This window comes from Balaenoptera ricei, chromosome 10 (assembly GCF_028023285.1).
Source record: "Balaenoptera ricei isolate mBalRic1 chromosome 10, mBalRic1.hap2, whole genome shotgun sequence".
NCBI lineage: Eukaryota > Metazoa > Chordata > Mammalia > Artiodactyla > Balaenopteridae > Balaenoptera > Balaenoptera ricei.
In genome coordinates, this window is record NC_082648.1 from 86,451,307 (window position 1) to 86,468,288 (window position 16,982).

Here is a 16,982-nt window from a genome sequence, read left to right on the forward strand (position 1 = left end):
AAGAAAAAACTTAAACCCAATAATTAAGAATAGACAAAAACAAAAAGCTAATGGGAGCCTAACATTATCATCAATATAGAGATTCTTCTTTATAATGTTAGTGAAAATTAAAGTAGATATTGAATTAGCATGTTATGATTTTTAATTTGATTTAATTTTTTATTATCAGGCAAACTTTTTGCATTTCTGAGTTGACACATGTCTCTGTCAGACAGAAAGTGAAGAGCAAGAAGGAGCACAAGACTGCAGCTGAATTTAGAAAGTTAGAGGTGTCCTCATAGCCACATGAGATGGACAGAAGATTCCTTCCAGTAGGCGAGAGAGCAGAATACAGACAACAGATGTGAGAAAGGTCCTCATAGCTGTCAAGTTCCAGCATCCTTGTGCTGCAGAGGGGGCGGTGCCAACATGATTGATATTCACAGGGAATATAAAAGCGCCAGACTTCTACCCAACTGCTTGTCACACTGACCTGTACCATCTCTCTACTGCTCGTGGGGTTTCTGTCAACTAGTACTGGAAGGGAGCACACTCGTTGGAGAATAACATTTTATTGTGGCCATGCCAGAACCCACTAAGAAAGAGGGTAAGAGTCAACCATAGATCTTTTTCTTGTACTTTTTAATAAAGCGTGTTTCTTTTGGTATTTTCAAACAAATATCCAATTTCTTAAATAGACTGTAAAATAATAGAATCGCTATGATTTAAGGAAAAGATCCTTTAGAGTAAACAGACCAGAGGGAAAGTAAAGGAAGAGTATAACCAATTGAAAAATATCTGATAATTATTGTTTATGAAGGAATGAATATTAACTGAAATGATCAAATTATAATTTTATCATATTTTTCAAAGAATCTTTAAAGTTTAATGTAAGGGTGTTAATTGGTCATGATGAGCAGATTTCATCTCCAAGTGTATTTTCTTAGGTTCAATCACAAATTTTTCACCATGTATTTGTGGTTTGTGGGGGGACGAGAGGGGCTTGGAATGCTTTCTTAAATAGTTAATAAATTTGATCAAGGTTTCAAGAAAGAATTTGTAACAATATTTCCAGATTTTCTGTATTTTTCTCCTGGAAAGACATTTAAAATATGCAGATGCATGTATTTTTTGCTTTTATCATTTGGAGCTTTATTATGACATTCTTACATTCTTGTATGGAAAGAAGATCTAACACCAGTGATATCTTTGAATATCACTGATAGATTGTATTCTTTATGAGCTTTATTGAAGATAATTTCACAATATGTAGACGTTTAAAAATAATTAAGCTGAAAATAGTCTTCGTTAGAAGAAATGTTTCCTCCAATAAACAGTTTCTCCTATACATAAAAAATCAATATCTAAAAACTACTAATTAATTACATAAATAAGCTGGAATTAGGAATTACTAAAATAACTAATGAAAAGCACAAATTAACAGCACAAGTATATTGAGTTTAATTTTAAATGGAGACATCTTTTAAAAATATTTTTTCATTCATATTAGTCTTCATTAGTGCTTAGTAAATCTTTATTTTTCACTTCTGTAAATAAAAGCAACAAACAAACAAACATTAGCAGGGAGCCAGGGAGCATAAAAATGGTATTTAGTTTTTTTCATTTTTTAATTCTAAAAACTCCTTTTAACCATTATTTCAAAGAACCCTGAAAAAGATGCTAGACTTGAATCCAAAGTTGAAATACTAACCAAATTAGCAAAAGTCTTTGAAATATATTTTCTTTATGTAATTAAGTAACCAGTGTTGACAGGCTGTGGTGATCAGTTTACAGGTTGGCTTTACTTTGTGGCGGAGGGCATTGATGGATGAAGTCTGCCACCCAAAATAACCACACCAAATGCATGCATTAATATGGGAACTTAATCCTATCAGGCAGTGACTCCAACCCCTGCTAAAGTGTCTTATTTGTCATGCAAATGATTTACATGTGTATTAAGTGTCCTTTTCATTTGATCTGTCACTTGACTAGCCTCTTCAAGGCTTATTTGGATGAAATGCATTCTATGTTTCCTGACTGAGGACAGAATATTGTTTTAATTATCCTGCATTTAGTGGATCAATTTGCATGTGTTATTTTAAAGCCCATTGGAAAATGATAAAAAAGCTGAGAAACTAATAAATAAGATGACAAGCTGTAGAGCCTATAAAGCTAATTAAATTATTTGGATTGCAGATATGATAAAGTTTTACTTTTTGTCTGACAACTCAATCTGATCCATTCTACTTTTAAAGACAATGAAATTTTAGAGTGACAAAGAGGAAAGTATATCTTCAACTTCAGCTCCCCCCGAAAAACCACGTATATATTTTGGTTATAAATCAACATACATACCAAAGTGCCCATGATCTTTTGCTATAAAAGCACTGTTGATATTCTGTGTAGGAGTTCCCCTCACCCAGCACAGTAATTTTATACTGATTCTTTGGTTAGTTTAAATTTGGATGGTGGGGAGTGGGGACAAAAAGAAGGTTTTTTTTTAATTTAAAATCCTTGGAGGAAGTACAGGGATTTTTTGGTTTCCTTACCAGCAGAACTGATTTTTAAAAGATCTACACCTTGAAGAGTTTTTTTAGTGAAATCATTGCATTTTTATTGTTTACATCAGAAGAGTAAGGAGTATGGCAATTCAGGAAGTATTCTGGTCCTTGTACCTTCTCCTAACTGATTTCACTTTTACTGGGGTTGGTTTTGTTACATATGAGCATCCCTCTGAAAGACAGCCTCAAGAATAAAACATGCCACCAAACCAATTCTTCAGAGTCATTTCAAACTATCTGCAGAAACATTCCCCCAACCAGGTTTCTCCAGTCCCTACGGGTCTTCTTACATCTCTTCCTTAGCTGGGAGAACCATGCTCAGGAATAGCATGAGCACTTGCTGTAAATCTTGATAAGACACACGAGCTGGTTTGGCCCTCCTACGATCCAGGAGCACCTGACAACTCTTAAAAAGAGACTGAGTTTTCAGCATCTGAAGGTGCAAAAGATGTCTCTCTCAACTGCCTCCCAACCTGCAGTGGTCTAACTCTGGGAGATTCATGTTGGGTCCTGGGAGAGCTGGTCCTTCTAAGGAGACGGGGGAAGGACAGGTGTACCTTTAGACCTCAAGGAGGAGCTCTAATGGAAGTAATTGGTCAACGGTCCTTACTTAGACCCTTCAAAATATTCTGGATGGCTCTGTAAGCCCTTTCTGAGAAAGAAAGCATTATTATTTTTTTTAAATTTTTTTTAAATACCCATGATGCACTCCAAATATTTGCAAAGTCTTTTCATCCCTTTTTTTTTTTTTTTTAATTTTACTTATTTATTTATTTATTTATTTTTGGCTGTGTTGGGTCTTTGTTTCTGTGCGAGGGCTTTCTCCAGTTGTGGCGAGCGGGGGCCACTCTTCATTGCGGTGCGCGGGCCTCTCACTATCGCGGCCTCTCTTGTTGCGGAGCACAGGCTCCAGACGCGCAGGCTCAGCAGTTGTGGCTCACGGGCTTAGTTGCTCCACGGCATGTGGGATCCTCCCAGACCAGGGCTCGAACCCGTGTCCCCTGCATTGGCAGGCAGACTCTCAACCACTGCACCACCAGGGAAGCCCCAGAAAGCATTATTTTTAAGGAGTAACCACTTCCCATTGTCCTCCTCTGCACCTTTATCATTTGTACATCTGTTCACTGGAGAACTATACTCTTGGTACTGTCAGTTCCAAAGTTAAGGTCTGTCTTACACTTTAGATTGATGCAGAACCTGAGACCCAGTAAAATTAAATTGTTCTAATCAAATAGCAAGAGAAGATATGGTAGGAAGTTTCAGATTTGTGGGAATCTCCCAGGATGTCTCATTTACATACCATCTATTAATTGAGCACTTACTATGAACTAGTCGCTGGGATTTCAGAGATGTACACAACATGGTCTATGTTCTAAAAACCCTTACAGTTAATTGCCCGTGGGTCCTACTGAGTAAAGGAATCAACTTTCACTAGAATTTTCTCTTTTCCTGTCAAAAAGTTATTTTATCAAACTAGAAATTAGATAAGTAATTTTATGAAATTAGAAATTTGCAATAGCCTTTCTTCTTTGTTTGAATCTCTTATAGTTTAAAAATACTATTAATATTATTTTTGCCTATAAATCATTTCTTCAGAATTTTATCTCTGTAGTACGTGATGATTAAAACCATAAAGCCTGGTTCTTTAATCTACTTAGACAACTGTTAACTATCAGATTCTATAGAACCTAGAAAAATTCTTTTCTAAAACACCAAGTTCGGGCCTTAACATGAATTTTACTTTTTGTTATGTGATATATCAGGCCCTATTATATTTTATGTACTTAACTTGTAGGAAAAAGGCAAGAGTTCCTCCTTGGTGCTTGTGTGTCATTCAAAAAACCTTGGGAGAGTCACTGTAACTTTCCTATCTTCCATGTAAGATTTCTTCTTGAAAACTCAATCATATGGCAAAACATAGCTCCATTGATGACCATCATTTTAAGGGGCCGTTCTGATAACTCTAGGAATCAAAGTATGGCATTGTTGTTACCGATTCTTTTGCTATATCAACATGAAATATCTATCTATCTATTCTACCTTGGCCTATTTCAGTAGGATTAGGTGGGAACATGGGCATGGAGAATAATGTTTTCAGTCCACAGGAGTTTTTCCTTTGCTATGTCTTTTCCTTGGTCCCTAGAGATTTCATTACATTTTAATGTTCTGCTAAGCCCCAAACCTATCTGAATGCAGAGCAGCATTCATCACCTCTTACTATTTCACAGCATAACTCAAGGCTTAGTCATCATCAGAAAAGGAGACCTGGTGATGGGAAACCTTCCTCTGATATTTACTCCTTGACCTTCAGTTTCCACCTGCATCTATTTCAAACACCAAAATAAATTTGTCTTTGGAGAAGTCATCTTACATGTAGGCTATTACCTTTCCCTCAAATTGGGGAAAAGTACCTTTGTTGGAAGTAAGCAAAAGAAAGGGAGAAGAGGGAGGAGATATTTGATCGAGGGCAGCTATTTTCCTCCAAACTTCAAATGGTTCATTTAGGGCACATTGAAGATTTGGATGAAGGATAAAGAAGTTGCATGAATGAATGCCAATGTTTTTCCCCCTGAAGAAACTTTGCCAGGCTGTACTGGAGAGGCACAGGGTAGGTTTGAGCTATCTGCTGTAAGGAGGAACACGCTAGAGGGGCTTAATACTTGGCAAAATCATTCTTTTTCAGTAGCCTGCTTTTATGACTGTCCGACTGCACCTGTTAGGAAGATAAATAAAGGACTGGCCAATTCTTTCCTCTCAAGCGCCCTAAATATATCGCTTAAAAAAAACTTTGAAAAAAACAGGTCGTATCCTTGCTTCTCATCCAGTAAGTCCGAAGCAGTCTCCCCCAGGCCTTGCAAAGAGCAGGGGTAAGGGAGTTCCTGAAATGAACAAAGGTCAAGCAAGGTTAGGCTCTCTGGCTGGTTTGAGAGACCCAAGAGAAAGGAAAAAGAGAAAAACGTATAATGCTTTGTTCTCTCAATGCCTCACTTTATTTTGGCCCAAGATACGGCCTTGAAACATTTTATTTTAGGTTCCTCCTGGACACACAATTCACAGAGTTTCCTTATTCATAGCAATTTCAAAGTATCCCTTAATTTGACATGAATGTTAGAATAAACTGCCCAAGCTGAAGTTGCTTTAAAGAAATGTTTGGACACAAAAATAAATAAATAAACCATCTTTTAAAAAGCTTGAGCGAATACGAAACAATGTTTTTGAATCTTTTTGTAAACCCATATATGCTTTTTTTTTTTTTAGAGAGAGTTGTGAGAAAAGGCTGTCATGAAAGGAAATAGTGCTGTTGTTTTTACAGCCCTAGAAAGCAGTTTTGTTGTTTTTGCTTAAATTTCTTATGATTGTTTGATTTAAAATTTATTTTTCAACTCTTTATGGTCAAACAGAAGAATTTTTATTGTTGTTAATAATTACTATTTTTATCTGCACTCCTCCTTAATTAGTTTATGAAACCTATATTAAGAGACACAAGATACTCTTGGCAGTCCATGACTGTGGTAATTCTAGACCTCATCTCTAGACATACTTGTGTGTGTTAGATAATAAAGAACAGGATGAAAGCTCTAGCAATCAAAAATAAGCAGAAAACTATTAATTTCATGTGTGTACCTGCATAGATATAGCCATGTCTTTTCCTTTCTTTCTTCTTTTTTTTCCCATTTCACTTCTTGATGGGAACAGATGTCTTTTCTGGAGTCCTTAGTTTGTTCGTAATATTGCACCCTGGGGAAGCCCAATAAATACACAGAAAGGTAGTTATTGAAATACAGTGTTTTGAGTTAGGTTAATCATGAAGTAGCTATTGCTTATTCAAGAGCAGTTTTCTAAAATTTGAAAGCCTAGTGATTAAGGAAAATGAAACTGTGAAAAAGAAGAAAAGGCTTTATCACTTAATTTCCTACACGCATGCAAATTGTCTTGTAACTGGAGAGAACAGGGCATCTGTCCCCACAGCTTTTTACAAAAACAGCCCCAAAATATCAAAGTGATGATATTGTTGCACCCAGATCTCTTCTTCATGGATAGGCCCAGTTATAATTCACAAAGAGTATATTTGTTTTGGACAGCCACACAGATAGACAACAAGCCAAATTTCAGGATGTTCCCATGCAAGGGGCAGATTATTTATGCACTTTTACATGCATTTCCAGAGTAAAGTTTTAGATTCCATCAGATCGGGTCATGAAGTGGTTGATTTGGCAAAGAAAAAGACAAGGATCATTTAATCCCATGCCTATTTTTCTCTCTAAAATTAGTTCCCAAGAAGCTAACCATAATCTGACTTTCATTATGACTTTCAAGTCTGAAATCTACTTTGATAAGACTTTTGCCTTTTTTTGCTCCCTAGGAATCTTTTTATGGGCCAGTTTGGCATATCAATACAATACCTAAAATCATGTTTATTAGTATGTCAGATGTTAGATCTTATAATTTTGTTTTTGTTTTTTGAATTGCACTTTAGATATTTACAAGAACTTAGGGCTCAAATTATTCTTTTTCTCCAAAATCATCCAGTTCTTCCTCTAAATCACATCAAATCTCTTTCTAAGTTCCTCAGGAATTCTCTGCTTGTAGCAGGTAATATCTTCTTCCTTCTATAAAATTTTACGTTTTGGAGCAGAATGTTCTGCTTATAACTAAGAATCACCTAACATTACGCAATGCTACAATTTAATTTCTCATTTTTTTAGTTACATGTCTTTAGACTTGTTCTGCATAGAGTATGTATTTTTGGGTTTTCCTCACATATATTGAGTAATAGTCATCATTAAACATAGTGACATAAACAAAGTATACTATTCACAGAACGTTCTAGACTGTTCAAATTCTAGCTGCACATGTATTGAGTTAGTTATACTTCATATGCCTCAGATTCTTCATCTGTTAAATGTGAATAGTAATAGTACCTAACTCACTTTTTTTTTTTAATAAGAATTAAATGAGATAAATCTGGTAAAAAGCTCAGAATAAATCCTAGCATGTAATTAGAACTCAAGTCTTTTCCTTCTAAAGCAGCAAACTCAGAAATCTTGTCGGGCATAAGGCGTTAAATGTCTCACATTTAATATAAAATTTGAGGGCATTTCCGCCCTCTTATCAGTCACTGTAAGGTATGTAACAACCACTGTTCACCTCCTTACCTGCTGTTAATATTTATCATACGGTCCCAGACAGCTGTGGTTATTATCATAACCATCATTGCCACCACGACGAGTATTTCCTCTTTTTAAACTTGTGGTGAAATATCTTCCCTTTCACCCATGGAGGTTCAGATCAAATTAGAGGCCTACACTTCAGAGCCTCTGTTGTGTTCCCAGTGAAATGTGTTATGTCCAGCTGGGGGTCCCCAGTTGTTAGCCAGATGGTGATAACCATTGTGGGAGCATGGCCTTTCCCACTTAGATGAAAGAGTCACCCAGCACAGTTGAACATATAACTATATCCTCCACCAAAGGTTATAAGGCTTGGGTGTTGGGGACATTAAGATTTTTCTTCCCACCCGGGGTGCTGTTGGCAGGTGGGGTCTTCCTCTGGTCTGAACATTTCTGAGATAACCACATAAAGAACTCTGCATGACCACATATGGATATGGTAGGTGATTGATTGAGTGGCTGTATTTACTGCTGTGGAATTTTATTTTTATGACCCCACCTGGCATCAGGCCTGTCTTTCCTCTATTTTTAAAAAGTCACCCAATGTGAGACCTAGCAATAGCTTGGGGCAAGGCCTGTAAGGGATTTATTCTGATAAGCCTATAACCACAGAAGAGTGATACGATTGTAAGAATGGCCCACTCAGGAGCAGACCCCCAGGAAAGGCATACAAAGGGACTAAAGGGAGAAATCGTTAACGATTCAAATCACTTTTGCAATAATTTCCTTTTGACCTGTGCTAATTTTTTTTTTTAAAGTATTAATTATCTTGGGCTTCCCTGGTGGCGCAGTGGTTGAGAATCTGCCTGCCAATTCAGGGGACACGGGTTCGAGCCCTGGTCTGGGAAGATCCCACATGCCGCGGAGCAACTGGGCCCGTGAGCCACAACTACTGAGCCTGTGCGTCTGGAGCCTGTGCTCCGCAACAAGAGAGGCCGCGATAATGAGAGGCCCGCGCACCGCGATGAAGAGTGGCCCCCACTTGCCGCAACTAGAGAAAGCCCATCTTTTTTTTTTTAATTAATTAATTTATTTATTTATTTTTGGCTGTGTTGGGTCTTCGTTTCTGTGCGAGGGCTTTCTCTAGTTGCGGCAAGCGGGGGCCACTCTTCATCACGGTGCGCGGGTCTCTCACTGTCGCGGCCTCTCTTGTTGCGGAGCACGGGCTCCAGACGCGCAGGCTCAGTAGTTGTGGCTCACGGGCCTAGTTGCTCCGCGGCATGTGGGATCTTCCCAGACCAGGGCTCGAACCCGTGTCCCCTGCATTGGCAGGCAGATTCTCAACCACTGCGCCACCAGGGAAGCCCCGACCTGTGCTAATTTTTTAAGCTTCAATTTGAGTAAAGCTTCTTCTACACTATTGTTCACATCTATGTCACTCCCAACCCTCATTTGATTCTTACTTTAAGACATGGCAAGAATAATGATAAACAGACCAGTCATTAGATCTTAGCAAAAGGTCTCATTTTCATCCAGCTCCATGTTAAGAGTGAGAAGCTATTTGTTGCTGTGTAATAATAACCAGATTTTAATCTTCCTGTGTGGAATGACATCTTAAGTTAAAAACATGTATAATTAGAACGGTGGAAGAACAAATTGACTAGGGAAGGGAAAAAACCCTGTGGATTCAGGGAATTTCCATCAAGCTAAATAATGAGTCATTGAAAATTTACATACTTGATGCACGATTAGACTCCACCTATTCAGAGCCTTAGAATATAGTCTTGGGTGATATTTGGCCACGGTAAATAAGTAATGGATTAAACTGATTGAATCAAATTCTGAAGAGCTGGATTCGATGGATAGCTAATAGTTCATTTTGTTCTTGAACCTTATTATTTCAACCAATTTGGTTATCAACATGCCTAAAATGTAATATATTACTTCTTATTTTGAAAAACAAAGTACAGTGGATATAATTTAACTCTGTCATCAATTATAGATATCTGTTATCTTACCACATGATATCCCGAGAGCTCAGATTATTTGCCTTTTTGTTAATGGGCCCACATTGATTTGTATTTTGAATTTGTGTCCAACTTTTGACAGCTTTCCTGTTTCATCCCTTGCCAGGAGGCTGCCGTCCTCTTTAATTACTCTTACCAGTCAGTATGCGAAGCTGCCCCCTTCTCGCCCCTCCGCTGTTTGCTTTGGATCCCAGCCAGGTCAATAATCTGGCTGAGTAGGGCTGCCCTACAGAGCACTGTATTTAAGGAGGCACTCATTCTCAGCGTCGTGCAAATGCAAGGTCCGCACCTGAGGTCAGTGCCTCCTTAAGTGTTGCTCCCTGGGCACCTGGCTCGCCTCACCCTAGTTCCAGTTCCAGGGCTGGGGACCTGGGGTGGGGGGTGGGGGGTGCTTCTCTTGGGAGTAAAGCATTTGCCCTCTTAGTGTACCAAGTAGGAGGAGCTTGAGACAACTCATTTTGCTCTTCAGAAGCCCTTATAATTTGCTGGTCAGCAGCTGTTATGTGGATAAGTGAGGTTGCTAGATAGCTGAATTCTAAATAGGGGACGTGGTACTAGACAATATTACCCTTTTGTTCCCATTATTATGCACATTGGAAAATAAGTGACTGCCCTCCAAATCAGTTTATGGCTTTTATTTTGATTGCTTCATTCGTTTTATTAAGCAAGGCTACAGATTTTTCCTAAATGACGCATATGACATGAGTTGTTTTTTTTTTTAAGTGTACACACACAAAATAATTTTTAAAGAAGATTTACCATAAATTCTCAATGATTCTCAAATTTTTGGTCTCAGGTCCATTGGCATTCAATAATTACTGAGGAAACTAGAAAGCATTTGTTTCTGTGCATTCTATCCTTCACTATTTACTGCATTTGAAATTAAAATTGATAAACTTTTAAAACTTAAGAGTACAAAGCACATGTTCTATTCGCTGTCAGAGTGTTGGTGTCATCACACATTATATATCCTCTGGAAAACTCCATGGCCTGTTTGTGAGAGAATGTGAGTGAAAAAGGCATATAATGTCTTAGCATTATTATGAAAATAGTTTTGACCTCTTGGACTCCCCAAAAGGGCCTCAGGGGCTCTTGGGGATCCCAGACCATACTTTGAGAATCTCTGTGTATAATTCCCCCTTAAATCCCAAGGTGTAAAATATCCAGACCTGTAGGCTATAATGAATAGAACAAAATAAGTATATAACTGTGAAAACATTAAATTACACATTAATTTATGTCCAAAAATCTTTACCTCTGCTGCATAAACAATGTAAACAATATGGCCAGTATAAATGCGCTGCCACTTGTGTTTGCTAATTTTTTTGGTGAAACTTATGATTCATATAATCAAAACTTCTGTAAATGTTATGAATGTCCCCATGCAGACAACATTTTACATTAAAGCAGTTTCCATTGTGCTGTTATCTAGGCATATGAGAGATAGGCTGTGACATGTACACAGTGCCAGACCTCACTATCAACAGGGGATACACCTGACAGTGTTTACTGCATATTTAATCTAAAAGGGAGGATAACTTGCTATATTACCAAAAGTAACAAAACAAGGGTTGGCCAGATAAAACCTTATTCACCGTGATTTCACAATACATAAAGCATTCACATATTTTATTTCAAACCAAGAACTTGAGAATAAGAAATAATAATTAGTAATAACATAAAATTTTCTCCTGTACCCCAGATTACCAAAGGATAGTTATAGTGTTTGTTTTATCCCAAAAAAAGTGACAAAAAGAAAGCCACACATACATATACACAAAGATGTATAATCCTACCACTCAATGATAACAACTGTTATTATGTTCTTATCTTTTCTATGCCTATATAACATATTCATATGATGTAATTATGCTCTCCATGCTATTAAATGGCTAAACTGAATTGCACATGAGGGCCCGTAAAATAATTTTAAGTAAGTCAAGCAACGTATTATTTGAGCAAGTGAGCCCATGGGAAGGAGAGAACTGGGTTAATCATATCATTTCGGTGTACAGACACAGAGGGAGAGGCAGGTTCATGCCTCCTAAAATTAAAAATTTTTTTCCCTTTGGAACTTCCCTGGTGGCGCAGTGGTTAAGAATCCACCTGCCAATGCAGGGGACACAGCTTCCAGCCCTGGTCCAGGAAGATCCCACATGCCGCGGAACAACTGAGCCCGTGCGCCACAACTACTGAGCCTGTGCTCTAGAGCCCGCGAGCCACAACTACTGAGCCCACGTGCCACAACTATTGAAGCCCGCACGCCTAGAGCCCGTGCTCCACAACAAGAGAAGCCACCGCAATGAGAAGCCCGCGCACCGCAAGGAAGAGTAGCCCCCGCTCGCTGCAACTAAAGAAAGCCCGCATACAGCAACGAAGACGCAATGCAGCCAAAAATAAATTAATTTTTTAAAAATCGTTAATTATAAAAAACAATAAAATAAAAAAATAAAAAATTTTCCCCTTTAATTTACTGACGATGGGACACTTGATTATGGAAAATAGAAATGGACGGCATTGGAGGGAGCCAACCATTTATGGAGTGACCGGGTTCCTGGTCTTTCAGCAAAGCACGAAGTCCACTTATGGGCTGTCTATTTAATAGCGGCCACCAGTGCCCGTCAATTAGAATGCCCTGGCACTCACTGTGCAGGCCTGCCATTGGTGGCATACCTGCGCTTTTTACAGTAGGTGGTCATAGGAAAAATCCACCATAAATAGATCAAGCCCTTTGAAAGCACGTCAGCGTTGCAGAGGGAAAGAAAGTCCATATCTGCGAATTAGAAAAGATCAAAGCACAGCCGCCCTTGCTGAAGTAGGAAGGAGTTAGCTTTAGTTGCTGATTCAGAATCTGGTTAATTTTTATGTTGTCCATGAAAATATTTCCTTGGGCTTAATTTTTCAAAGTATCCTGGTTTCTTTTTTTTTTATTATTATCATTCATAAAAAGTTTAAAAACAACAACTTACATAACCCTGCTTCTTGAGTCCATCCTGTTGGTCTGTTTTCCAATAGTGACGATGGGTGAGGACGGATGAGGGGGACGAGAAGCTAACTTTATTCACCTGGCAGAAAAGTCCCATGGAATTTGCCCTGTGGTGTTTGAATAAGCAGGAGTATAGTAGGACCTCACTTCAATAGATACCTGTTAGCTCAAAATCTCAAGCTTTAGAGAGCTTCCCGAGGCCTTGTGCTTCCTGACAGTGACAACATGGCGAAACTAGGGGACAATGGAGTTGGCGTGGTTGGCTGAGGGTTTTTGCTAAGACATCAAGCCCAGATTTTGAAAAAGGAGAATCCTTAGAAAAGCAAGTGGTGTGTTTTTTTTTTTTTTAACTTTTTTGGGGTTTATTTTATTTATTTATTTATTTATTTATGGCTGTGTTGGGTCTTCGTTTCTGTGTGAGGGCTTTCTCTAGTTGCGGCAAGTGGGGGCCACTCTTCATCGCGGTGTGCGGGCCTCTCACTATCGCGGCCTCTCTTGTTGCGGAGCACAGGCTCCAGACGCGCAGGCTCAGTAACTGTGGCTCACGGGCCTAGTTGCTCCGCGGCATGTGGGATCTTCCCAGACCAGGGCTCGAACCCGTGTCCCCTGCATTGGCAGGCAGATTCTCAACCACTGCGCCACCAGGGAAGCCCCGCAAGTGGTGTTTTGAGGGCCAAAACTCTAGTCCTAATTGCTCTCCCAAAATGGAAGGCGTGCTGACGATAAGAAGAAATCTAAATGATGGGGTTGGGTGAGTGCCTGGGAGCGGTCAGCCAGCAGGAGGGTTACCAATGGATGACATAGTGTTCCCTGTGGGTAAGGCAGACGAAGAAAGCTGCCCTCGGAGTGCCAGGGGGCGGTTCTTGATTTCTTGGCAGCGAGCAGAAGGGGCTTTTGTGCGGGTAGGAACAGCCTGCCAGTCAACTATATTTACAGAGCACCTGCTGTGCAGAATTTGAAAAGGAGGAGGAGACAGGCCTTGTCCTCAAGAAGCTTGTGATCAAAGAGAGAAGAGAAGTTCCCATGTACTGTGAACCCATTACCATTCACAGTCATATTTGGAATGGGAGAGGATTTGATGACCTTGAAGGCACAGTCTGAGCATTCTTATTCAAAGTATGGGTCGTGGGCCAGCAGCATCACCAGGGAGCCTGTTAAAAATGCAGAATCTGGAACCCTGTGCAGACCCCCAGAGTCGGAACCTGCACTGGACCAAATCCCTAGGAGATTCGTATGCCCATAGCAGTTTCAGAAGCACAAGAGGGGCTGTGGAGGTGCTGAGTCTCGAATGTTTTGAGAGAGAAAAGCCACCTGGCTTGGTAACTAAACTGATAGAAAAAGGCAGTTCATTTACCTGAGATTCTTTTTTTAAAAAAAATATTTATTTATTTATTTATCTGGCCGCACCCAGTCTTAGTTGTGGCATGCAGGATCTTTGGTGTCGCGTGTCGACTCTTAGTTGCGGCATGTGGGATCCAGCTCCCTAACCAGGGATGGAACCACAGCCCTCTTCCTTGGGAGCCTGGAACCTTAGCCACTGGACCACCAGGGAAGTCCCTACCTGTGAGATTCTTAAACACAAACATCTCATCTTAGCCAACTTTATAAACCCCGCCCTTGTTAAATTCATAATGAGGCTCGATGAATTCTGGTTGCATGGGTGCTTCTTCTACAGTCCCTGTTCAGTGGGGTACACTGGAAATTGTTGTGAATGAATTATTGTTATAGAGGCAGCTCATGGATTTGGGGAACATGCAAATGATTCTTAGCGGCGTGGGCAAAGCTGGGCATGACAGAGCCTGTCAGAGACAAACATGAATAAGAGAGATGCATGAACAGTTATTTTAAGGCAAAAGTGGGGAATAGCTCAAGGCCCTGAGACTTACCCACAGTGATTCATTTTCAGTCTAAGTCATGTGCTGCTTGGCCTTCTCCACTCCTGGTCCCCCGTCTCTCCAGATTTAGAACAGCTGGAATTCTTTGTCTCAACTGCCTTGAAGTCTATTGAGAGTTCATCTTCTTATCCTTTCTGTCCCACCAGGACTGATTGATTGATCAGTTTATTTATATTGCACAAACTCTATAATGCATGTAGAACTCATCAAAATAATAATTATTACCATTTTACAGTAGGAGAGTGAGGGCCCTCCCTCCTCTGTTCATTTCCCAGATGCTTCCTCAGCCCCGACCCCAATTCCAAACATGTTCTAACATGATGCAGCCCACAGACCTAGAAATAAGGCAAATCCCAGCAGGTAGCATGTGAGGAAAGACTTGAGTGTCATTCTCCCAGGTTATGTCACAGTAAAATCATGATCATGATGACGAGAGCCATGAAAAGAGAGAGAAAGCATATATGACGTTTACCACATTCCCTGCCCCTGCAGGAACTCCTTCATTCCTGCCAACAAACCTAGAGATAGGTTTTGCTATTATTTCTATTACATAGATGAGGAAATTGAGGCATATTCCACTCCCCATTCCATAGGGCAACATCCAAATGAGGCTCTGTGGCCATGACAATCTGACCGATCGATTCAGCAGGGAAAAATGCAGGAAAATCTCTGAAAAGCCCATCAGCCCACTTCTGCCTCCACAAGCGTGAGCAGCTGAGAAGGGAAATGCAACCCCAACCTGCAGAGGCCAGGTGCTGACTCTAGCCAACCTGGGGCAGAGCCTGGTTCCACCCTTCATGGGCGGTGGGACCCCGCAGGGCCTCAGTTCCCATCTGCAAAGTGGGGATAGTGATAGTACTGACTGCATAACGTTGTAAGGATTGTAAGAACTAATATATACTAGGTCATGCATGCAGTGGGTGCCCATACATGGTTGTTATTTATTTATTCCTTCACTGGCTGTCAAATAATGGGGATTCTATGATTTTAAGAAGGAGAAGTTGTGGCTCTGCCTATTCACCAGGCAGGCATGCATTTGCCTACTTCTATTTGTCACGGCTATCCTAAAAATGCACCAGCATTAATATCCTATCATGTTTCTGTAGTTCTGACTATCTGATACAGTTGGCTGTTAATGATGGATGTTCTGTGGATTTGTTGGAAGTGGAACTAAGCCCTTTAAATTCTCATTTTGGTCTGATTTGTTACATAGAACACTGGGGCTATAGACACCATGGAAATGAAGAATTCACATTCAGGGCACTTTTACAGTTTCAGTGTCCAGAAAGGTTCTCTTTTATTTATTTGATTAGAATTCACCCTTGGCCTTTTTTCCAAAACAGGATTTTAAGCAACCTCAGCTTCCCTTACAAAATGAGCCTTCGTTTCCAAAGATGCTGAGAAAGAATAGCCAATTTGATAGCTCACACACAGACACCAAAGAAACCCTTCTTAATTCTTTTTTATCAATTCATTTTGCATTTAATATGGTTTCAGCAATTAGAGGAGGTACCAGGGAGACAGGAAAGGAATGAAAGATCTGTGTTTTTGTTTAGTTGGGAGGGACAAGAAACACAAATATATGGAGACAACTGGAAAATACTTTTAAAATAATTAGGAAATAAATAGTGTATCATGAGGTGGTCCAGAATGCCTCCAGAATAAAGGAGGGGAACAGAACTGAATAATCAGCTCTGAGAGTCTTAAGAGAAATGTCAAAAAGACAGACCAAGATTGCCAAAGAATAATAATGGTAATAGTTATTGCTATAAATTATAGAGCTCTATCTACACGCCAGGAACTGTGCTATGCATTTTACATAGGATTAGCACCCTAAGAGGTCATTTATCTTATTATCCTTATTTCACAGATGAGAACACAAAGATTGACAGAGATTAAGGAATTGTTCCCAATTACACAACTTGTAAGGCGTAGTGTCAGGATTTGAACCTAGATCTGTCTGACACAATCACATGTAGAGGAAAAACAGAAGGTCTGTTGGGGAGAAGATCACCACTCTTCTCAGTGGCAGGAAGGTCAGAAGGTGAAAAGAGAAACCAACTCTAGAACAGGGGCCACTGGGGTCACTAAGAAGAGGGAGAGGCAGGAGGTGCCTGCCAACAATGGCTTTGACCCTTAACCTGGAGAGTGTGGACCTAACCTAGTAGGTAATAGGGACCCTCTTGGGTAGAATAACAGGATGAAACACAGTGGTAGCATAAGTAAACCTGCAGCTGTGGGAAAAGAGACTGGAAGGCAGAGAAACTTGTCTTAAAGGGAGCCAGGAAGATGTCCATGGGCATTGGATGACAATGGCCAAGTCCAAAAGATAGAGTGTCAAAGAAATAGTCTCCTCGCTCTCGGTATTCTGATACCTGTGTGTAGCCCCAGCTCACCCAAAGCCAAGAGGTCAATATTAGATTTCC

The 16,982-nt window shown here is 39.9% G+C and overlaps 1 protein-coding gene across 11 annotated transcripts in view; it reads left to right on the plus strand.

Moving 5' to 3' along the window:
- The first annotated feature begins 449 nt into the window (after positions 1-449).
- MYBPC1 (myosin binding protein C1) overlaps positions 450-16,982 on the plus strand; it is a 93,796-nt gene continuing 77,263 nt past the window's right edge. For 6 of the 11 annotated variants that reach the window (XM_059936753.1, XM_059936757.1, XM_059936759.1 and 3 more), the window contains exon 1: positions 450-586. In XM_059936753.1, coding sequence (XP_059792736.1) covers positions 562-586 — 25 coding nt within the window. In that variant the 5' untranslated portion in view covers positions 450-561. The remainder of the gene's footprint in view (positions 587-16,982) is intronic. The other 5 variants (XM_059936750.1, XM_059936751.1, XM_059936754.1 and 2 more) reach the window with 1 other exon arrangement.